The sequence below is a fragment of the Triticum aestivum genome, chromosome 6B (genome assembly GCF_018294505.1).
Source record: "Triticum aestivum cultivar Chinese Spring chromosome 6B, IWGSC CS RefSeq v2.1, whole genome shotgun sequence".
Taxonomy (NCBI): Eukaryota; Viridiplantae; Streptophyta; class Magnoliopsida; order Poales; family Poaceae; genus Triticum; species Triticum aestivum.
In genome coordinates, this window is record NC_057810.1 from 697,765,507 (window position 1) to 697,790,128 (window position 24,622).

The 24,622-nt window shown below is 45.0% G+C and overlaps 1 protein-coding gene across 1 annotated transcript; it reads right to left on the reverse strand.

Moving 5' to 3' along the window:
* Window positions 1-15,010: 15,010 nt before the first annotated feature.
* Window positions 15,011-17,700, reverse strand: LOC123134944 (uncharacterized). Its single transcript, XM_044554090.1, has 4 exons — window positions 17,374-17,700; window positions 16,413-16,494; window positions 15,486-15,684; window positions 15,011-15,372 (listed from the first exon to the last, which is right to left on the reverse strand). Exons 1-4 carry the CDS (start codon window positions 17,577-17,579, stop codon window positions 15,236-15,238), a joined length of 624 nt encoding a protein of 207 aa, XP_044410025.1. The 5' UTR covers window positions 17,580-17,700; the 3' UTR covers window positions 15,011-15,235.
* Window positions 17,701-24,622: the final 6,922 nt, after the last annotated feature.

Below are 24,622 nucleotides of genomic sequence, written 5' to 3' on the forward strand. Positions count from 1 at the left end.
CATATATAAACATGTCAAAATTTATTAAGTGGCATATATTCATTTGTGGGGGATTGTGAATTTTCTTGCTTCGCTTGTATTTATGGTGAAACTCAGCGCAATTTTTATTTCAAACTAAACTAGAAAACTTAAGTATTTGTATGTCCAGGTGCACATAGAGTTTATCATAAAATTGTACTTATAACCGCGAACAAAAGAATCATATACTAATATAAGGTATATTAATATGTCAGAACACATACATTGTTATAACAGAAAAAATTATTAGACGATACAGTGAACCACATGTGAATAAGAAACTTATTGTTAAAAAATAATATATATTTCACATAAAAAGTTATGTTGAAATACAAAAGTTTAGTACAAATAAAGAAAAACATTGCCGGTTAGAGCTAATTAAGGGAGTGGATGTCCATCCATTTGTGTTCTGTGGTATGTGGCTGCACGCGAACTTCCTTCTAAGCGCAAAGGTGCCAATAGCTGTGTTGCCCCAAGTACTTTTTTACTGAGCTGAAGATTGACCAAAACGACATGTCCTATGCTTCATACATGAAGATCGATTCATGTGTGCTCCTTGATAGAAGTTTTTCACTCACATCTTGCAATTTTTTTTGATAATTGTTTGGGTATTTGTGGTGCTTACGTTTATGTCTTTAGTTACATGTGTAGTTGAGTCAAAGAATTTTGGTGGCTGCGAAGTGTGCCCAGAGAAAATCCTTCATCCTGTTGTTGGTGTGTATGATGTTGGTCAGCCTCACAATGATTGACATGCCCCTGATGGTCTCGAGATATCTTTTAATTTCTGAGTTTAGAAGAAGAGTATGTTTCTCTGTTGCTATAGTAAGCAGAAGCATTGTGGGTTTTTGTGAAGGCAGCTTGATGTTCACATCTGTTTGCTTGTAACTCTGGATTTTGTTATGAATGTGTTTGTCATGTAACTGCCCGTCCAAAATTGATTTGTAATCTTTTGTACTATGGTGTGGAAATGAAATGAAAATTTTTCTCAGTATGATGGGCTGCAGGCATTGACATGCCATACCCATGCACCGTGTCGTTTAATGTGCAACAACTCAAAATGAAGCACGATGGTGGTGGCCCATGCAGGTCCTGCTAGCTGAATGTCGCGGTTCTATGAAGAGACACCCTTGGCCCCTCCTCGGTGCATCATGAGACAAAACACATGCCGACGCTCACACAGGCTAGACTGGCCGTGGCCCAATAGTGCTTTCTGAGTCGCCCGGTCGCCCAACTCATTCCCTCGGCTCTCACATGTCTTTTCTCTTTTTATCTGAAATTGCCGCTCTCACTCTCACATACATTTTTCCTGAAATTGCCGCCACTAGTAGAAAAGGGGGCAAAGGTCCAGGCCGGGTTAGCCCATTAGTCCCGGTTCAGTCCAGAACCGGGACCCATGGGGGCATTGGACCCGGTTCGTGAGCCCCGGGGGCCGGCCGGGCCATGTGGGCCATTGGTCCCGGTTCGTTTGGACCTTTTGGTACCGGTTGGTGGGACGAACCGGGACCAATGGGCCTCGCTCCTGGCCCACCACCATTGGTCCCGGTTGGTGGCTTGAACCGGGACCAAAGGCTGCCCTTTAGTCCCGGTTCATGCCATGAACCGGGACCAATGAATTGCCTATATATACCCCTCGCCCGCGAGCAGAGCACTTCACTGCTCTATTTTTCTGCCTGGCCGTTGGAGAGCTTTGTGGTGCTCTAGCTCACCTCCTATGCACACGAGGTGCTCGATGGAATGCCCGAGCCACACTACTTAACTTTCTCCTCTCCAAGCTTGACCTCCAAACTCCATTTTCCTCAATATTTGTCTAGGTTTAGCGGTCCGTTCCGTCCCGTCCCCGTCTTCACCGCCGTCGATCGCCCGCGCCGATCTCATCGCCGGCACCACCGTGGTGAGCCTCTTGTTCTTATCTTCTTTCTGAAAGGAAAAATATTCTTACTTGTATGTTTAGATAGATACTTGTATTATTTTCTTACTTTTATTATTGCATCTTATATAGTGCGATGGTTTTGGTATCCGCCCCCGTCGGCCCTCGTCCTGTCTATGATTCAAATGTGGTACATATTATCTTTTCATAACTATTGGTTCATTTATTGTTTATGAAAGTTATGCTGACCAACGTGACATAGATTTTATTTATCTAGGAGGTTGTTGAACCAGAAATTCCAACCGACCCTATTGTCGAGAGGTTAAATTTAGTTGAAGAAGAAAACAATTTCTTGAAGGAAAAAATAAGAAAAATTGAGGAGGAGAAGATGATATTGGAGTTGCATGTTGCGGATGTCGTCGATGATCACAAGATCAAGATGGATGCAATGCGCTTGAAGATTAGAAAGATTAGAAAATATGCCATTCATACCGAGGCTTGGTATCATTATGCCATTGGATCAGTTGTTAGCTTGGTTGCGATTATGATCACATTTGTTTTCGCATTGAAATGTTTTACATAGTTTCAATGTATGGTTTAATTAATTTAGATGCTCTGCAGAGCTTTATGTTGTTAGATGAGAACTATGTATGTACTTTGGTTTTAATTTGATGATGAAATTCTATTAATTTGGTCACTTAATTATCTATTCATGATGTTTTGTAATGATTTTTGACACACTTAATTATATATAATGCACGCAGATGAACCGGCAATGGATGTACGGTGACAGACACACCTCTGAGTACATTAAGGACGTGCATGATTTTCTCGAAGTGGCTAAGGCAAACAAGCAGAATGGTTTTATGTGTTGTCCATGCCCTATATGTGGGAATACGAAGTCTTACTCTGACCAGAAAATCCTTCACACACACCTGCTTTACAAGGGTTTCATGCCACACTATAATGTTTGGACGAGGCACGGAGAAATAGGGGTTATGATGGAAGACAACGAAGAAGAAGAGTTCGATGACAACTATGTGCCCCCTGAATACGGTGATGCTACTGAAGATCAAGAGGAACCAGACGATGTGCACGATGATGCTGCAACGGGCGAAGCTGCTGAAGATCAAGAGGAACTAGACGATGTGCCCAATGATGATGATCTCTGCCGGGTCATTGTTGATGCAAGGACGCAATGCGAAAGTCAAAAGGAGAAGCTGAAGTTCGATCACATGTCAAAGGATCACAAAAAAGGGTTGTACCCCAATTGCGAAGATGGCAACACAAAGCTCGGTACCGTACTGGAATTGCTACAGTGGAAGGCAGAGAATGCTGTGCCTGACAAAGGATTTGAGAAGCTACTGAAAATATTGAAGAAGAAGCTTCCAAAGGATAACGAATTGCCCGACAGTACATACGCAGCAAAGAAGGTCGTATGCCCTCTAGGATTGGAGGTGCAGAAGATACATGCATGCCCTAATGACTGCATCCTCTACTGCGGTGCGTACAAGGATCTCAACGCATGCCCGGTATGCGGTGCATTACAGTATAAGATCAGACGAGATGACCCTGGTGATGTTGACGGCGAGCCCCCCAGGAAGAGGGTTCCTGCGAAGGTGATGTGGTATGCTCCTATAATACTACGGTTGAAATGTCTGTTCAGAAATGGAGAGCATGCCAAGTTGATGCGATGGCATAGTGAGGACCGTAAGAAATACGGGAAGTTGAGAGCACCCGCTAACGGGTTGTAGTGGAGAAAAATCGAGAGAAAGTACGGGATGAGTTTGCAAGTGACCCAAGGAACGTATGGTTTGCTTTAAGCGCGGATGGCATTAATCCTTTCAGGGAGCAGAGCAGCAATCACAACACCTGGCCCGTGACTCTATGTATGTATAACCTTCCTCCTTGGATGTGCATGAAGTGGAAGTTCATTATGATGCCAGTCCTCATCCAAGGCCCTAAGCAACCCGGCAACGACATTGATGTGTACCTAAGGCCATTAGTTGAAGAACTTTTACAGCTGTGGAATGGAAACAGTGTACGTACATGGGATGAGCACAAACAGGAGGAATTTGACCTAAAGGCGTTGCTGTTCGTGACCATCAACGATTGACCCGCTGTCAGTAACCTTTCAGGACAGACAAACAAGGGATACCACGCATGCACGCACTATTTACTTGACACCGATAGTATATACCTGGGAAGCTACAGGAAGAATGTGTACCTGGGCCATCGTTGATTTCTTTCGACCAACCATCAATGTCGAAAGAAAGGCAATCATTTCAAAGGCAAGGCAGATCACCGGAAGAAGCCCACCATGCGTATCGGTGATCACGTACTTGCTATGGTCAATGATTTACACGTAATCTTTGGAAAGGGTCCCGACGCACTAGCTGTTCCAAATGACGCTGAGGGACACGCACCCATGTGGAAGAAGAAATCTATATTTTGGGACCTACCCTACTGGAAAGACCTAGAGGTCTACTCTTCAATCGACGTGATGCACGTGATGAAGAACCTTTGCGTGAACCTGCTAGGCTTCTTGGGCGTGTATGGAAAGACAAAAGATACACCTGAGGCATGGAAGGACCTGCAACGTTTGCATGAAGAAGACGGCATGCCTCCGAAGCAGTATGAAGGTCCTGCCAGCTACGCTCTTACGAAAGAAGAGAAAGAAATCTTCTTTGAATGCCTGCTCAGTATGAAGGTCCCGACTGGCTTCTCGTCGAATATAAAGGGAATAATAAATATGCCAGAGAAAAAGTTCTAGAACCTAAAGTCTCATGACTGCCATGTGATTATGACACAACTGCTTCCGGTTGCATTGAGGGGGCTTCTACCAGAAAACGTCCGATTAGCCATTGTGAAGCTATGTGCATTCCTCAATGCAATCTCTCAGAAGGTGATCGATCCAAAAATTGTCCCAAGGCTAAGGAGTGATGTGGCCCAATGTCTTGTCAGTTTTGAGCTGGTGTTCCCACCATACTTCTTCAATATCATGACGCACGTCCTAGTTCATCTAGTCGATGAGATTGCCATTCTGCGGCTCGTATTTCTACACAATATGTTCCCCTTTGAGAGGTTCATGGGAGTCCTAAAGAAATATGTCTGTATCCGCGCTAGGCCAGAAGGAAGCATCTCTATGGGCCATCAAACAAAGGATGTCATCGGGTTTTGTGTTGACTTCATTCCTGGCCTTAAAAAGATAGGTCTCCCTAAATCGCAATATGAGGGGAGACAGACTGGAAAAGGCACGCTTGGAAGGGACTCAATAATATGCAGGGACGAATATTCTTGGTCTCAAGCACACTACACAGTTCTACATAACTCTACCTTGGTGACCCCGTATGTCGATGAACACAAGAACAGTCTGTGCTCCAAACACCTGGAGCAGTGCGACGACTGGATTACATGTGAACACATCAGGACTTTCAGCTGATGGTTGGAAACACGTCTCAGAGGTGACAACACTATTTGTGATGAGTTGTACTTGTTGTCCAGGGGACCATCTTTGACTGTATTGATTTACAAAGGATACGAGATAAATGGGAATGCATTTTACACGATTGACCAAGATCAAAAGAGCACCAACCAAAACAGCGGTGTCCGCTTTGATGCAACAACCGAGAGGGGAAAGGACACATATTATGGTTACATAGTGGACATATGGGAACTTGACTACGGACATGATTTTAAGGTCCCTTTGTTTAAGTGCAAATGGGTCAATCTGTCAGGAGGCGGGGTACAGGTAGACCCACAGTACGAAATGACAACAGTGGATCTGAAAAATCTTGGGTACACTGACGAACTGTTCGTCCTAGCCAATGATGTGGCACAGGTTATCTATGCGAAGGACATGTCTACCAGACCGAGAAAAAGAAAAGATAAGGAAGCGAATACATCATACGATGAGGCAAAGCGCCACATAGTTCTTTCAGGAAAAAGGGACATCGTGGGAGTGGAGGGCAAGACAGACATGTCTGAAGATTATGAAAAGTTTCATGAAATTCCTCCCTTCAAAGTCAAGGCTGACCCCAGCATCCTGATAAACGATGAAGATTATACATGGTACCGGCGCAATAAGCAAATGACACAAGCAAAGAAAAAGTGAAGACTTTCTCCCACAACTATTATGATGATACCATGCCAACTTTGTCACAGACGAGTATGATGCCATTGTCCGTTTTTTACATGCACATGCTATGTGGGTGAAATTATGATACCATGCCAACTTTCAACTTTTTCAGAGTTCATTTGAAATGCTTTAATGTCTTATGGTTCGGCCCTCGTAATACCATTAATCCCGGTTCGCTCCTTGTCAACTATGTTCTCACCAAGAACACTCTCAAGAGGGCAGCCACGTGGGCCATTGGTCCCGGTTCGTCTGGACCTTTTGGTCCTAGTTCCACGCACGAACCGGGACCAATGCGCCTCGCCCCTGGACCATGACCATTAGTCCCGGTTTGTGCCATAAACCGGGACTAAAGGGTTGGTCCTCGTTGCGCTCAGAGTTTAGTCCCACCTCGCCAACCGAAGGGCGCTCACACCGGTTTATAAGTCCGTCCCTCTCTGCCTTGTTGAGCTCCTCTCAATGTGAAAATAGATGCCCCTATACAGGGAATTTAACCTAAATTCATAGTGATTTTTTCTGAAATTCATAGAAATTTATTATGAATTTAGGTTGAATTTTCTCTATAGGCGCATCTATGTTCATTTTTTTAGTATAGTTAATCACAAACTTGTGATTCACACAAATTTCAAAGAATTCAAATTTTGACTATTCAAATTTGAAAACTAATGGCACTAACAGAAAGTTTATAATTTTTCTAAAACTAATGGCACTAACAGAAAGTTTATAATTTTGCTGACCTAAAAGCAAAAAGAATTAAAAAATAAAGCAAAAAACAAAAGAAAATAAATAATGCAGAAAACAAAACAAAAAAACTGGAATCAAAATAAAAATAGCAACAATAAGTATTTTGTTGTAAGTAGAAACAAAATAAAATAAATAAAGCAACAAAAAACAAAAAACAAAAAAAGTGTTTTCAAATTTGAAAACTAATGGCACTAACAGAAAGTTTATAATTTTTCTAAAACTAAAAGCAAAAAAGAATTAAAAAATAAAACAAAAAACAAAAGAAAATAAATAATGCAGAAAACAAAACAAAAAAACTGAAAAAAAATTAAAAATAGCAACAATAAGTATTTTGTTGTAAGTAGAAACAAAATAAAACAAAATAAAGCAAGAAAGAAAACAAAAAAAGTGTTTTCAAATTTGAAAACTAATGGCACTAACAGAAAGTTTATAATTTTTCTAAAACTAAAAGCAAAAAGAATTAAAAAATAAAGCAAAAAACAAAAGAAAATAAATAATGCAAAAAATAAACAAAAAACTGGAATAAAAATAAAAATAGCAACAATAAGTAAAGAAAACAAAAAAAACAAAAAAAGTGCCTCCTACTGGGCCCCCACGGCCTGAATACGACTAGAAACCCAACAATGGGCCAGGATTCAGGCCCGTAGTAAACCCAGTAGGCCCACAGGCACAGAGAGACAGATTAGGCCTGAAAGCCTGCTTTAGAGAGGAGCTCGAGAGGGTTGGCACATCGCACCTTATAAACAGGTGCGGCTCTCTCTCTCAGCTAGCGAGGTGGGACTAAACTCCCACCACCACGCCGTTGTGCAAGGCACATTTGTCCCGGTTGCTGGCACCAACCGGGACTAAAGGGGTGCATTAGTCCCGGTTGGTGCTACAAACCGGGACCAATTCCCCCCCTTTAGTCCCGGTTGGTGGCACCAACCTGGACTAAAGGGTGCATTAGTCCCGGTTGGTTTCACGAACCGGGACCAATGGCTTTGCTATATAAGCAAACACTTTTCAAAAATTCAGAATTTCATCGCCAGTTGCCCCCGGCGACGCCGACCTCCTCGACGCCGCCGTCACCATCGCCCGTGCCCCCGAGCCCACGCCGACACTGTCCGCCGCCCCCGAGCGCATGCCCACGCCGTCCGCCGCCCACGCCATCGTCGTTCGCCCCCGAGCGCGCCCCAGCCCCACGACCCGCCCCCCACCGTCGCCGTCGTCGCCGGCCATGCCCCTGCCCCGGCCCACGCCGTCCGCCACCCCTGATCCCACGCCGACGCCATCCGCCGCCCACGCCGTTGCCGTCCGCCGCCCCCGAGCGTGCCCGGTCGCGCCCCTGCCCCACGACCCGCCCCTCACCGTCGCCGTCATCGCTCGCCACGCCCCTGCCCCGGCCCACGCCCCCCACCGTGGTCGTCGCTGACGCCCTCGCCGCCCTGAGCATCGCCCTCGCCGGCCGCCCCCCGATGTGAGCCGCCGCCGTCACGGCTCTGTGTTCAGTGCTTTTTTCATATATATATATATATAATATATATATATATATATATATATGTGTGTGTGTGTGTGTGTGTGTATTTTTTTTGTTCATTGCATTTTTTCATATATATAATGTATATATGTATGTGGTAGCTATATGATGAATGGATGTGGCTATGTATGTATGAATATAATGTTCATAGAATTTTTTTGTTTATATATGTTTTTTCATATATGTATTAATTTTTTATTTAGGTTGTTAGTAGATATCGATTTTAGGTTAGTGCATTTTAGGTTAGTGTAGAGGAAAAAGTAAAATAAGGAAAAGGAAGAAAAGGGAAGAATGAAGAAGGAAGAAGAAGAAGAAAAAGAAGGAGAGGAAAAAGGAAAATAAGAAGAGGAAGAAAGGAGAAGAAGAGGAGAAATAAATAAGAAGAGGAAAAAAGAAGAAAAAGAAGAGGAGAAGAAGAAAGTAATAGAGGAGAAGAAGAAAAAATAGAATATTTTCTATTTTTTTCTTCTTCTCCTCTATTACTTTCTTCTTCTCCTCTTTTTTTCTTCTTTTTTTTCTTCGATCTTCTCCTCTGTCATCGTCGATATACCCCTCCCGATAACTTCAACACGAGGGAGAAGAAGAAAAAGAAGAGGAGAAGAAGAAGAAAGGAATAGAGGAGAAAGAAAAAAAATAGAAATTCTATTTTTTCTTCTTTCTCCTCTATTCCTTTCTTCTTCTCCTTTTTTTCTTATTTTTTTTCTTCGATTGCTTCTCTTCTATTCCTTTCTTCTTCTCCTCTTTTTATTTCTTATTTTGTCTTCTTATTTTTTATCGAGTATGTCGTTGTTGATATACCCCCTCCCGAGAAACTTCAACATGAGGGGGGGGTACCGATACCCTCTCCCCGATAACATTATTTTCCCATGTATATGTATGTCGCGTCGTTGTCGATATAACCCCCTCTCGGATAACTTCGACATGAGGGGTGGTCGGTATATATACCCCCTCTCGACCATGATAACTTATACCACGGTAGCACCCCCTCGGCCCTCTCCCTCGACCAAAACTCTCGAGGACACCCAAACCCTAGAGAAAAAACGATGTTGGTCTCCTACCCCCTCCTGCCGCGCCCCTACCCGACAAACTCTCTCGAGGCCACCCAAATTTACCAAGTTAAAAGAGCGTTGTCGTCGCGGCCACCCCAAACCCTTGAAGCGTTGTGTTGAGGCCACCCCAAACCTTGAAGCGTTGTCTAGGCCACCCCAAACCCTAGAGAAGCAGCGTCGAGGCCACTAACATGCATGATCCCTTATTGTAATTAGCTAGCTTTAGCTAGCTAGTTCTACGTTTGCCACTAATATATATCCATCTGTACCATGTTTGAATAATAATTGACATGTTGTAAATATTTGCAGAAACTATGGAGCACTCCCGAGACGAAGCAACAGAAGCGATGTTGGGGGACACAATCGCACAAGGAAGTGATGCCGTTGCGTCATTTCTCAACGACATCGATGGTCAGGAAGGACTGGGTGAAGAAGAGGGCTATGTTCGTGATGGCTCCGGCCCATTAATGCTGGTACAAGAAGAGGGCTATGTTCATGATGGCTCCGGTGACCCAATGGAGGTACAAGAAGGAGACCGTGCTGACTGCTCCGGTGACCGAACCGAGTCCGGCCAGGTATATATATATTAGTTAAGCCCGTGCTGACTAGTTAATTGATGCATTCATTGTTTTGGTATATGTACACATATTAATTAACTCTCGTCTTTCTTCCTTTTTCTAGCCCTTCAGATCGAGCACAACTTCGGTAAAGAGACGAGGCCCGAAGAAAAAGTTGAGCTCGGATGAAAGGTTTGAGATCACAGCAATCGCGCCCGACGGTGAACCGATTGAACCCATCCGGACAAAGAACGCATTTGCTGCTCAGTGCGGGGTTCTTGTTAGGGACAAGATCCCGATCAGCATCCACAAATGGTATAAGCCTAAGGAGGAAGACCCTGAGGTGTCTTATGTCAATGATATGCAGAAAGATGATCTTTGGACTGAGCTGAAGGCAAATTTCACCCTACCGCCAGAGGAGGATCTGGAGAAGCCAGTTAAAGAGAAATTAATCAAGTCTTGTGCTCTTAAGAAGATGGCAAGCCTATTCAGGAGGTGGAGGAAAGAGCTGAACAAGTTTGTCGACAAAGAAGAAACATAAGAATTCATCGGCAAATATGAGAAGATCAGAGATCACTGGCCCACATTTGTGGCCCACAAGACATCGGAAAAGAGTAAGAAGATGACGGTGACAAACAAGCAAAATGCTGCAAAGAAGAAGTTTCACCATCGCACGGGGTCAGGTGGCTACCTCAAAGCCTGACCTAAGTGGTCCAAGGCTGAGAATAATCTGCTTGATAAAGGGATCGAACCAGAGACAATGAACTGGCCAGACCGTTGCCGGACTTGGTTCTTCGGGGCTGGCAGAACCTTGGACCCTGTATCAGGGAAGTGCCGTTGGACGGACGAGCAGCTGAAAATACCAGTCAACGGGCTTCGGCACTATATCTATGCAGCGCAGCAAGGGACGTTCATTCCAGACAGGGAGAAGGACGAGCTCACAATGGCCCTCGGGAATCCTGAGCACCCTGGACGGACATGAGTCACGCCAGGCTCCATTCCGTGGAAGGTTGGTTTTCCGGATGCAGGGGGTTACAAAACCCAGGAGAGGAGGAAGAAACTGGAGCAGATCCAACTGCAGGCGCTGCACGAAAGGGTACAAGGGCTAGAGGAACGAGAAGCAGATCGCAGCAAATGACCTACCGAAGCTTCCCTCGAAGCTACCCTGCCATCTCAGCGGAGAGCAGCGTGGCTTCCACCGAGCTGCTTCAGCCGGAGCATGTCTTGACGGCTCCTGCTAGCTACCCCGTGGATTTTATCACGGAGTCTCAAAATTGCCACCTTATGACGCAATGGCAGAACTTCATAGTCAAGGCGGCTGTCGGCCAAGTTCGACCTTCTGAACCCGACGCAACTTTTCACTGTCGTCCGAATCCAGAGGGATATGCTAGGGTGACGGTGGACGAAATAACGGAGGGATTTGAGGACCTCCAGCTTGACCACCCTATCGGTGAAGGGGAGACTCGGCTGGGTTCTGCTCTGAAGACTCCATGCCTATGGCGGAAGGAGTTCATCAAGCTTCCGAACTGGATGCCTCCTCCTCCTCCTCTGGCGAGTCAGGACACTCCGCCTCCTCCTCCGGCGAGTGACAATTAGGGCACTCAGCCTCCTTCTCCAGCGCGTGGCGGCACTCCGCCTCCTTCTCCGCCTGCGCCGGCGCGCCCGAGCAGCCAGCAGCCTCCTCCTTCTCTGCCTCGCCAGCAAGGGCGGAAGAGACCCGCCGCCGCCCCGGCTGCTCCGGCGCGTCGTAGTCCTTCTCCTCCGCCTCGTAAGCAAGCACGAAAGAAGATAGATGCCGTAGTCGCTCCGTCTGCTCCGGCGTCTAGCAATACAGCCAGCAGAGGCGGGAGGCAATACAGATACGGTCCTTCTCTCAAGCCTCTAGAGAAGTTACCGTACGAGAGGACCAAGGAGGAAAACGCGAAGATCGTGCAGGCTGAAGTGGACGACTTCTTTGAAGGGTTGAAAGCAAAGAGACATCCACCTCCGGAGGAGAAGGTAGATCCGGTGAAAGCAAAGCGCACTATCGATGCCCTGAGGAAACCACCAAAGTCTCCGCCGAGAACCAACTATGAGCGCATTACTGAACAGACATATCTCGAAGCGGAGCGGTCAGGAAGTACTGTCAGACATCAAAGGTCAAAAGAACGAGCAGCTGCGAAAAAAATTGCCCAGCTCGGCGAACAAGCAAATCAATCGTGCCCCCCGCTCAATGTGTCTAGCGGCGACATCGTCGCTAATGCTCCGGGGACGGTGGCCGGTTATGGCAATCTTACAGATTACCTGCCTGACGATCAACTTCCTGATTTCATGGAGGTGGACGAACATAGATACGAGTACGGGAAGCCTCTCGTCAAAGATGAAAAATCTCTAACAACGATGATGCGAAGATTCCATAATTGGTACATGAAAACCTGCGGAGAGTCTGGGGGGACGAATACTTTGTATCTGAACATTAAAGAGGAGCACGACCTCGTTGGAACTGATCTGTTGCCTGCTCCATTTGAGGAGTTCTTCGAGTTCTTCAATCAAAAGGCCCTTGATAAATTAACGGTCTTTTGCTACTGTCTGTAAGTACTATTTCTGTCATTAAGTCTCTATATATAGCTCAGCTCTTTCATTGCATGTTTTTTTAATTAATTATCCTCACTATATTATGCAGATTGAAGACCGTCGAGTGCAGAAAACAAGAAATGTATGATATTAGGTTCATTAACACAAATATCATAGATGAAATTCAGGTTAAAAAGCACGCCGAAGAGGCCGAGGCCAACTTGCTACAATCGTTGATCAAAAATCAAAACAAAGATACCATACTCTTTCCTTACAACTTCAAGTGCGTTTTACTGTCGTGTGCATATTCGGTTTCCCTTATTACTCGAGCGAGGTTATAGTAATGTAATTGATGACTTATGAATGCGTGCGCAGCTTCCACTATATTCTTCTGGAGATTAAGCTTGAGCGGGGACTAGTAATCGTTTTAGACTTGAGACGAAAAGATCCCGAAACCTATGCGGACATGACCAAAATGCTCAACAAGTAAGTTAAATCGATCATTATCGCACCATCTCGGCAACTTTTTGTTCATTTCCTGATATCTCAAGTAATAATAATTATTTTCTTTGTCTTGCAGGGTTTGGAAACAGTTCACCGCAGAAGCTCCGGGACTGCCGAAGGAGTTGCGATATACATACCCGAAAGTAAGTACTACTGGCTAGCTAGTTGCGCGCATCTCCCGTTGATTCTATAGCTATACTTTCATCAATGCCATTTATAATGCTTCATTATCAGTTTGATTGACCTCTATTTCTCGTAAAGTGCTTGTGGCAGGAATAAGGGAATAATTACTATGGATACTACGTGTGCGAGTTCATCTACAACGCGACTTTGAAAAATAAGCGGGGCTACTCTAAAAGATAATATGAAGTGCGTAAGCAATAATATTCACAATTTCATTTTATTACACCATCATTTCTGTTGAGTTTCATTCATATATATGTATTAATTAACCCTCTTTTTCAAATTAGACGTGGCAGATGCGGAATGAACTCCTAGAACAAGATCGCATGAAAGCAATTCAAGAGGAATTGGCGGAATTCTTTCTTGACCACGTCATCAATAAAGTCGGAGAATACCATGTGGAAGTTGATTTCAATTGCTAGGGGATTGTAAGAGATCTTACATATTGTATATGTATGTAGCCAGTAGCGTCGGATAGATAATACGAAAACTTGTTGTTCGACCAATCTCTCGGAGAAGGAAAGGTCGATCGATCACTTCTCTCGGTATGCATGACAAACTTCTGTACTTAATGGTTCCCTTCATTTTCTTACTAGCTAGCGTGTCGAGGACCTATCTATGTATAGTACGTAGCGTCGACCAAGCACGGACATAAGAGAGGACACTTCTCTCTATTAATTAGCTAGCTAACACAATATATGAAACACCTAAATTAACCCCCCAAAACCCCCAACCCCCCCCCTTTAAAAAAACAAAACAAAAAACCCAGCCACTGAAATGCTGACGCGTGGATGCCTTTTGGTCCCGGTTGGTTCCACCAACCGGGACCAAAGGCCCTCTTGCCTGGGCTCGGCGCACCGGCCACGTGGAGGCTCATCTGTCCCGGTTCGTGTTAAAACCGGGACTAAAGGTCTAGGGCATTAGTAATGACCCTTTAGTCCCGGTTCAAGAACCGGGACAAAAGGCCCTCACCAACCGGGACTAATAGGTGTTTTTCTACTAGTGCACTCTCACTCTCACATACGTACACTTTTTTGTACAAAAAAATACGTACGCCTTTTTCCTAGATTTTGCTGCGCATTCCAGCTGTAGTTTTTTTTTTTAAAAAGAAAAAGTGAATGCTTTTGAAAACAATTTTATTGGTTTGAAAAAAAATGTTCGCATATTTAAAAGAGTACGTGAATTAGAAAAAGGTTCAAATTTTTTTGTGGATTTAAAAAAGGTTCGCGGGAATTTGCAAAAAGTTCACAAACTCAAAAAGATTCATGAGTTAGATGGGCCGAGCCCTAGGTGGAGGGTGTGTGTGTTTTGAACGTGACACGTGAGACAAATGTTTTGAACGAGAAAAAAAGTTAAATGGGCCGAGCCCTAGGTGGAGGGGGTGTGTGTGCCCCAATTTGCCAAAAACTACTATAGTTGGAGCTAAAGACGCGGAATAGGGTTGGAAGTCAAGGAGGAGGATGTCGATCCTCGGGCCGGTCTTTCAGCCCGAACTGAGTCTCGGGGACTATTGGATCATTGGTTTTAAATAAAAAGTTATATTCAAGGAGATTCAACCCTTAGTTCGGCCATTTTGTCCGTAATGAGGGTCTCCAGTTGCTCATACTATGGTCAAGACTCTCCAGTTTATGAAAATAATTCGAGGATAGTCTACCAATTCGAATTATCGTTTGCTATAGTAGAAATAACAGAACTCAAACTTTCAAGTAGTGGAAACTCAATCAAATTTGTAACTGTCTCAATAGAATCTTTTCCCCCTTTTTTTTTCTTTCTAAATGTTCTGTTAAGATCATTCCAAGGCTCCTTTTCGCCATGCATAAACTAAACCTCGTAACCAAAGTTGCTGCCAGCAACAACAGCACTAGATCGTTGCCACTGGCGGCGACAAGGTGTTGGTAGTTATGAACTGTAACAAACACCTTCTTACACTACAGGAAACAGATTAATAACATCGGACATACATCAAAGTGGAGTTTTAACCTTCGTTACAACCAAAATGATGCATGATTCTACCGGAATGGTTTGACGCTCATATTTATACACGATTTTCTTCTTCTTCCGCCTATATTATATTAGTATAGTGATGAACGATTCTACCATTTCCAACATTCAGAACTTGAATGAAATCTGTAGGCCACCAGGAGCATGTCGAACAGATCGAGGTTGGGCACCGTGGTATCCACCGCCAGCAGGATGCATGATATTCTCATAGCACAGGCTACAACCACCAATGTTTTTGGGATCACCTGCGGGTGTAAAATCATTTATTTTATTAAAAAGAAACCACACACCCGCATGCAGAATTCATCAAGATAAAATTTGTGTGAACAAAGAGTGAAACTTGGATTATTGTACATACCTGGGTCAAGCTTAATACATGAAACACAAGATAGTTTTTTCGTCCCCACGATTTCCAGTTCAGCAAAGAAGTACTTGGGGATGAGATCAACGCAGGTGGTGGCTCCTTTTCGCTTAGCAAGGAAATTCGCATGGAACCAGATACCATTGAAGACAAAGACATGACTGCTCACTGCTTTAACCATCTCATGCTCATCCCCCTAAAAAACTCACAAACATAAGAGGGCAGTCCAAGGGTGCATATATGAATTATGAGTAGCTAGGCACTTGGTACTGCATTATGAACTGCTAGATTTAGTCTGTGGAATTCACAAAATCACAAGCATAAGAGGGCAGTCCAAGGGTTCAATAATTAAGTGCCAACTGCCATCTAACTGAGAAAGAAGTTAATCTTATCATGAAAAACAAACTGGGAAAGGATAATAAAAAACAAGGAGAACTTGGGCAGGTCAAGAGGCAAAACACATTGCACACTGGTTCCATAATCTTCACCGCACTTTGGAAGCAATTCAAGAGTATGATCACGGTCTGGGACATTGCTGGGGAACATTTACAGAACATCAAGACAAGACTACAAGATAACCTTGTGATACCAGGGTCTAGAGAACTTGTAGGCTGTTCTATAACAATACTTTCATGTACATAGGGCCAAACCAGACCAATTGAGCCTCATGCAAAAGATGCAGACACAGCATACACAGTGCAAAATCATTCTAGACCACCCATGTCTCAAGCTTAGTTACATTCTAGACCACTTGCAAGATTATTTGTTCCAGTTTGACTTATTTCCACCGGCGGAAAATGGCACACTGACAAAGTAAAGAAAGCTGAAAAGTTGTCCCAATCTGATGAACTAAATGTTGAATGACTACCCTGCCACTAAGTAGCACCATGCAATATTTATACACTTGAGTAGAATAGAGCAAACCTGATTCATGTTGTTGTAGTGTTCCAAAGCCACACGTGCACACGTCGGAGTTTGCCATGTTAGATCATGCTTAATTTCTATCCTGAAAGAGCAGAAGTGTCAACATCATACACATATCTTGCTTCTGTGTTTTCTATCAAACTAGTACTTACGAGTTAACACTGAATGGTATTATCGAATAGAACAGAAGCACTAAACCTTTATTATAACAAACAGAAAGTGAAAAGGCAATAACTTACATCGGCGAACAATTTTGGAACTCGATGCTATCACTAGTGAGAGGCTACAACTCATACTTGTCAATGGAGAACTGAATGGCAGGTGCTAACTTGCAACGACAGGCAGTTTTGGACCTAGATACTATACCTTGTTGATGGAAAAATAAATAGCAGGCAAGGAGCACATTAAACTGTGTCATAACCAATGACCCTCAAGGATGAAGACATGATAAGAAAAGTATGGTAATGCAGGGACTTGATGGGCGAGATAACAGATAAGAGATAAAGGAAGCGATTACAGGATTGAATGTTGCTTAATAAATATCCTAGGCACCAAGCAGATTTTACTCCCACAAATGTGGAATTGTTGCAGGGTATGCAGAAACAACAAAATCAACTGTTCAAGAATGCATACATAAAGATAGATAGATAGATAAAAGACAGAACCTATCACCAGCATATATACAGATCATATTTCTAGTTCTTGGTTACATAGTTGAAACTATATCAATCCAAACAATACCAATTACTACTACTAAATGCTAATGTTGGTCTATTCAACAAAGTTCGTTGCAAGGGAAGGGTCTGAAGCTTGGGTCATGTGGTGAGCATATACAGTATAATAGGATAGCAAAATCACGGAGAATGGAATGGATTCAGTTGAGTATATCCATCCATCAAACAAATTCAATCAGTCCAAGCATGCAGCACATTAGGGAGAGGGTGTGGAGAGAATTAGATACCCGTTGTCGTAGCGACTGGGGGCGGGCTTGAGGTTGCTGGTATCCTGGACGACGCGGTTGCGGAGTCTGTACGAGATGCGATGCCACTCAGTCTTGGGCGGAGGAGCCGGGGCCTTCACGCGGCGCGCGGGAGGAGGAGCCACGGTCACATCCTCCGAATCCCGATGGCCGTGAGCGGGCTCGTCATGGAGACGGAGGCCAGTCATCTCGGCGACTCCGGTGGTGTGGTACAAGATGGAGCGAACAACGATCGAGAGCGGGTCAGGACTCCGGAGCGCCTATGCCTCGCTTGTAGCGAGACCGAAGAAGGGTCTCGCTGAAGGAGCGCCCACGCAGCCGCAAGTAATGTGCAGGCCCAACTTTCAGGTTAGTACTTAACGCTTCGTCCCAACCGCTCGAGAGAGAAAAGGGCTCTGCGCGACGCCGGTTTTTATTTTTAGAACGAAGGCTCCAGAAGAGCCCGGTTTTGAATTATCAAAGCTATCAACCGACCAGGATTACAAACTCGAAACCAACACAAGAAAACGAAAAAACGGCAAGATATAGAGGCGCTGGACATCAGCACACAAGCCTCACACACACCCAGCTAAATGATCTAACAAGGAGACACGCAGCTCGGGAATGTGTAGGTCCTCATTCGCATACAGATCACCAGGAAGAAGAAGAATGTCAGCACAGGAGCAGCATTTCTGACGGCGAGGTAGGGCACGCCGTCGCCAAATCACCAGCAGCCCCGGATTGCCATGTCCTCCCAGCTCCACTGTCAAAGAAGCCCCCTGTCTCCTCGCCTGGCTCGAAGGCGCCGAACCGTTGACAGTGTAGCAGTTCACCCTAGAACCTGGGAGGAAAGACACCGGCAGGCTGCATCTGGAAAGGGACCTAGCGCACCCGACAAGCCACGGAATAAACTCATGGAGCAGAGCACCACCCAACACCCACGGACTGGACACGAATGAGAAAGAGCTGCCGGAACAGGTAGCAGTAGCATAGAGTCCCTGTAGGCGTTGAGCCACTGAAGATCTCGCCGCAGACCAAGAAGACCAGCTACTATCGCCGCTGCACACCCACCACATCGCCGAGAAGCCCACTGCCCACCTGAACGGCGCCTCCAGGGAGGGGAACGGCGCCACGAGCGTCGCCGCCACCAAGACCGACGAGGCCGGCCTGGAATTTCTCCCGGTCTTCGAATCCCCGCCTCCACCACCCCAACGGCGCAAGATCCGGCGGCCCGCAAAGAAGTCGGGCAGATCTGGCCGGGACGGAGCTCTCGAAACAGGAGGGGCAGGGGCGGCCAGATATGGCGCCACCGCGAGCCACAGCAGCCGCGGCACCCGGGCTCCCGTCCACCGGGGCACCCGCCATCCACACGGCCAGGATCGCCGGCCCACGCCCGCGCCACCGCCTGCCGCCGGGCCGGTGACGCCTCTCCGACCAGGGCCGCCGCCTTGGGGAGCACGGGCCCCCGCAGCAGAGGCAGGGACGCCAGGGCCCCGCCTCCACCTTCCTCGGCGATGCCCCGGGCTTGCCCGGCGGTGACCTCAAGCGGCGGCGAGGGGGAGGGAAGAAGGAAGGGGAGGCAGCGGAGCTAGGGTTTGGGGCCCCCGAGTCGCCCTAGCAGGGCGACACGAGATATTCTCATGCCGGTTTCCTTGCAGAACGCCGGTGAAGCCACGGCCTCCGCCCTCTCTGTCCGCTGCTCCGGCGGCAGATGGAGGGGGAGGATCCCGTTCCTCTTCCATGGTGTTCTGTAGATAGGGTCTATGTTTCTTGTGGTGGCGCTGGAGCGAGGACAACAGGTACGCGTCGAATAAATTTGCTTCGGCTTCTTCCTCTCCATGACGACGATCTTTTTGACGACATCGAGCAGCCGGTAGCCTCCTCTTCTTGCCGGCTATTTTCAGACGGTGAGAACTATTGTTTTTTGTGTGGTTCGTGGCTTCCGTCTCTCGCAGTGGTGCAATCGGTCAGGACAACATGATGATCCAAAAACGGGTTTTGTGGTCCAACAGCGGTGGTTCCAATGTTCTCCCCAGACTTCATCGGTGGGAATCGATGGATCCCGGTCTAGGCCAGCATGGGGATATTCCCCCGACCGACAATGCCACAGCGACTAGTGTATGTTCATCGATTTTGAAAGCCATTTTGGTGATGATGCTGCCCTGGATCTTGAGATGTTGGAGGCTGTGTTTCTCTTCTAGCGAGCGCTTTGGTGACACTAGAATGTGGAGGCCACTTGGTTTCGATGTGTGCAGAGATCTCTTGGGAACATTTTGTAAATTTTATTTTCTTCGGATCCTTGCTGCATAATTTTCGGGACATATGTCTTCGTCCAATTTGTCTAGCAGTCTCCACGTGTATTTGTACCGATTGTACTATGTATTGTAATATAATGCGTGGTTATAAAAGAACCTTTCAGGTTACTTCCTGTTTTTTTACGTTTCTTCATTCTTTTATTTTTTTATCTACATTTTCTAATACATTTTAAATACATATATTCCAAAACTTAATTTAGGTAAAAAATCCGAATCCAAAGAATATGAATGCAGTGTAAATGTTTTGCTAGCATAAGTTGAAAAATGTTGATAGTTTTCAAAAAGATGTTTGTGCCATTTAAAACTATTCACACATTTCAAAAACATACACATGGAATTTTTCAAAAAATGTTTATACAATGTACAAAATGTACATGTAATTCAAAAAATGTTAGTCATGTATTTCAAAATGTGAAACATGTATATAGAAAATGTTTCTGATGTATACGAAAAATGTTGAATGTGTACAACCGAGAAAACCCAATAAAAGAAAAGGAAAGAAAGAAACAATAAAACCGATAAAGAAACAAAAAAGTAATGAAAAGAAGAAAAACCCAGTGAAAACTGAGTAAAAACAGAGAAAACCGCCAAGAAGTAAACAAAAACAAATAAAAGAAGAAAACCATGAAAAAACAAAGAAAACCGATAAGAACCGTGAAAGAAATGAAGAAAAACGTTGGAAAACAAAAAAAATTTATAAAGAAACGAAAAAAACAAAAAATACCGGGAAACCAACTCAGTAAACAAACACAACGAACACAATTGAAATCCAACGAATAAAAAAAACCCAGCAAATATAGGCCGGCACAGTAGCTACAGGTAGGAGGGAACCTTCAGGCGAGAATTCCTTCAATCACGCTTTGAACCGGATATAGCTCTCGCGGTCGTCTTTAGCAACCTTTACCTCACGGTAGAGCGTGTTGGGCTTAATATTTGCGGCGTGCGCTCGGTGCGTCAAGGTCGAGCCTATAATCGACCAGCCTAGTAGGAAGTCATATATGTGTTAATTCAGTATATATGCGCTGGTTAGTTCAATTTTTTCCTTTACTTATACTCAAAGATATCCCACACACACACAGGGAGGGAGGGAGGGAGAGAGAGAGAGAGACATGAAAGTTCAGCGCACATTTTAAAATAAAAAATGTTCGCACGTTTAGAAACATGTTCATCACATTTTCAAAAAATGATTACGAGATGTAAATTTTTTACATAATTTTTTAAAAATGCTCGTATAATTTTTAAGAATCGTCACATGTTTAAAAACATATAAAAATGTAAAAACATTGTTGTGTAATTTTCTTAAAAAATGTACCTATCGTTTAAAAAATTATTTTATGAAATTTAAGAAAATGTGTCATGCATTTAAAAAAAGGTTCACGAAATTTTAGAAAATATCTTTGCTATGTTAAATTTGTTCGTGTAGTTTTGAAAAAGTTTTTCATAATAACATATTAAAAATGCTCATGACTCCAAAAAAGTGTTTGCCTGTTTAGCATTTGCGTCCTGCATCATTCATCCTATTTATTTTCTCGAATACGCACGAGTGTGCGTACATTATATTAAAGGAGAGGGGGGGGGGGGGGAACCCCTCCACGTTGGGTTTACATATACATATATACGACCAACTCCACGCGTTCCAAATTACATGGTGCTAACTTCTCGCGTCACTACCCACTCTTAGAGCTTCGAGAAAGCTCTCCATGTCCGCCTTGGTAATGCCCTCTGACTTCCATGATCTACTCTCGACCTCAATTCTACGGAGTACACTTCCCATCGATGGTGTTGCAGCGTCAAACACAATCGCGTTGTGATGCTTCCATAGCTCCCACATCACTAGTAGGATTAGGGCACGGACATCCTTCCCTTCTCCGTCGGTTCCACCCTTACTTGTGCACACCATTCTATAAGCCTTGTAGCCCTTGTTGGGATCAATTCTTGTTTGTTCAATGACATGCAGGCTCGGGTACATACCTCCCTCGCGAGGACACATTGGACGAGGATGTGGTCAATGCTTTCCTCCGCTTGGTCGCAGAGCAGGAAGGCTTCTTGGTGGTCTAGTCCATGCCGTGCTAGTCTGTCTGAGGTCCAACATCTGTTTCGCAGGGCAAGCCATGCAAAGAACCTGCATCTCAGCGGCGCCCTCGACATCCAAATGAACTATGTCGTCGGTGCGATATTACGGCCCCAAAACCTTGCGTTGTATGCTGATTGCTTTGAGAAAGTTCCATTTGCCTCACATGCCCAGCGCACCGAGTCATCTTTGTCTTGGTCGAGTTGTATTCTCTCCATCCGCTCCCACAGTAGCAGGTATTCATAGCATTTGGGGGTGAGAGCTCTGGTCCAATTTCCGTGGCCCAAACGGCATTCATCATTCCTCGGGAAACCGTTCTAGTGGCTCGTGTGGCTTGCCTCACCAGGCCATAGAGGCTAGGCCCTAACTCCTCCATCCTGTGGCCCTCAACCCATCTGTCCTCCCAGAAGAGAGCCACGGACATCGTGCCTGCATGGCGACATTTAGCCGTTGTAGATTTGGAAGGCCTAGTCCACCTACCCATCTTGGCGTGCAAACCTCTACCTAGGCCACTGCACACTGTCCACCGCTCACCTGAGCTTTTCCACTCCATAAGAAGCCTCTACATATCTTGACCATTGCTCCAATTGTCTTGTTTGGGATGTCCAGTGCCATCATCACGTGAATTGGTATTGCACATAACACTGACTTGACGAGAATCATTCTTACGCTTTTCGGCATATTGGCGGCCTTCCAACTTGGTAAACAGGCTGCCAATTGATCTACCAGCCTTGATAATTGCACGTCGTTTATTTTCTCACAGTGAGGGGAAGGCCCAGGTATTTGCACGGGAAAGTACCGATTGGGATTTGGGTGACCCGCTTCATCTGTCGCGCGTTGCATCTAATCAATAGCGTTGCGCATTTGGCGAGATTGACCCGCAAACCAGAGGCATCCCTGAAGAGCTGTAGGATGGAAACACATGCATGTAGGTCCACTGTCGCCAGTTTTAGGAAGACCATAACATCGTATGCGAACATTGATACCCTTTGCGCCATCCCTCTCTGTGCAAGCGGTGAAAGTATGCCTCTCTGAGCTGCCAATCGGAACATTCCCTGTAGCGGCTCCATGATTATTTTGAATCGGGCATTACCCCTTTCCATTACTGCGACATAACAGAAATACAACCATGTCCAGAGAATGAAACGAGAAAGAGGAAAGCGGGTTCAAGCATCGCTGGGAAACCCACCATGGGCACTCGCCATCGAGATTACTCACTATGGGGCGAAAACCCGACGACACCATAAATCCATGATCCAAAAGAGAAAAATCACTGTCTAAAGCCAGATCACTAAGAAACACTACTCAGTACAGAGCAACATGCCTCAATCATCCTCACGCATGAGGTATCTATCCAAAATATGGAAGCCTTTACGCATCAGGCCCTCTCCCTTCAGTAGGCTCCCTCGTCCTGGTATGCCGTAGCGCAGATCCTCATCACACGAGACGCATTGTCCTTCAGTAGAGCTCCTACAGATCTCAGGGCCGCCGCATCCTCCTACTTCATCATACCTGCCCAGTAACAAAGAAGAGCACATGCAGAGAAAGATGCATTCAAACGGAGTTTTGGGTGGAATATGCTTGAAAGTAGCTCTGTTACGACAAGTCCATATAGCCCAGCAGATAGCTGCAATGCCGACTGTATAAGAGATATCTCCACCAGGGAAAAATACATAACACCACACATATGCCTAACACAGATTGTCAGGGCATAGCTCGGTGCCAAACATGCACCCCACAACTCTCCAGGTAAACCTAGCAACGGGACATGTGAAAAAGAGATGTTGAGAAGTTTCCCTTTCCCCACAAAACGAGCACTTGGGCTCCCCTTTCCACCCACGATGTTTCATCACATCCCTGGTCAGCACCGCATCCTGCGATAACTGCCACATGAAAATTTGAATTTTCAAAGGGATACGAGCTTTCCATATCCACCGATAATTACATCTTGAGATGTTCCTTTCAAGATAGGAATACATTGCTTTGTTTGTCAAATAGGGTTTAGGGCCCAGCCCCCATTTGGTACTATCACTCTCTATAGAGACACAGAGTTTTTTAACAATCGAGACCATTTTTTGCCATTGCTCATTAAGCTCACAATCCAGTCTCCTTCGAAAGAAGGAAATATGATCAACCTCCAAACATTCCTTCACAACACAATTAGGATAGTTGCAAATGGCAAACAACCGGGGAAATTGAACAGCAAATGGTGTTTGGTCGCCAACTGGGTCTGTCCACAGCCTGCTATGTCACTAGATTGGACGACCACCCTCCTACCAGCCATATACAGATCTTTCACTTTCATAATGGCCTTCCAGCAGGGAGAATCATTTATTTTCCCTTTGATAGAAGCTACAGTATCCCTACTGAAATACTTAGCCTTGATAATATCTTGCCAGAGACCCTTTTTCATCTCAAGTTTCCACCACCATTTTACAAGAAGGCATATATTCTGCCTATGAAGGTCTTTCACCCTCAGTACCCCTTTTTCTTTGGATCTACAAATCCTGGACCACCTAACCAAGTAGTATCCTTTCCTTTTTTAGTAACTTGCCAAAAGAATCTCCTCCTATGTTTATCCAGCCTCTCTATGATAGTCTTAGACAAAAGAAACATGTACATGTAATAGTAAGCTATGCTGGAAATGTTAGCATTCAACAGAGTCAATCTACCCCCCGGGGGAGGCATTACTCTCAAGACCAGACTCACATCTCTTAACATATTTAGCCTCAAGGAAATCCTAGTCCACCCCTCTCAGGGATGAGTAGCTAACAGGAACCCCGAGATATTTCATCGGAAAATGACCAATTTGACAACCAAAGATATCAGCATATTCTTTCAAAATATTATCATCTCCTCCAACACA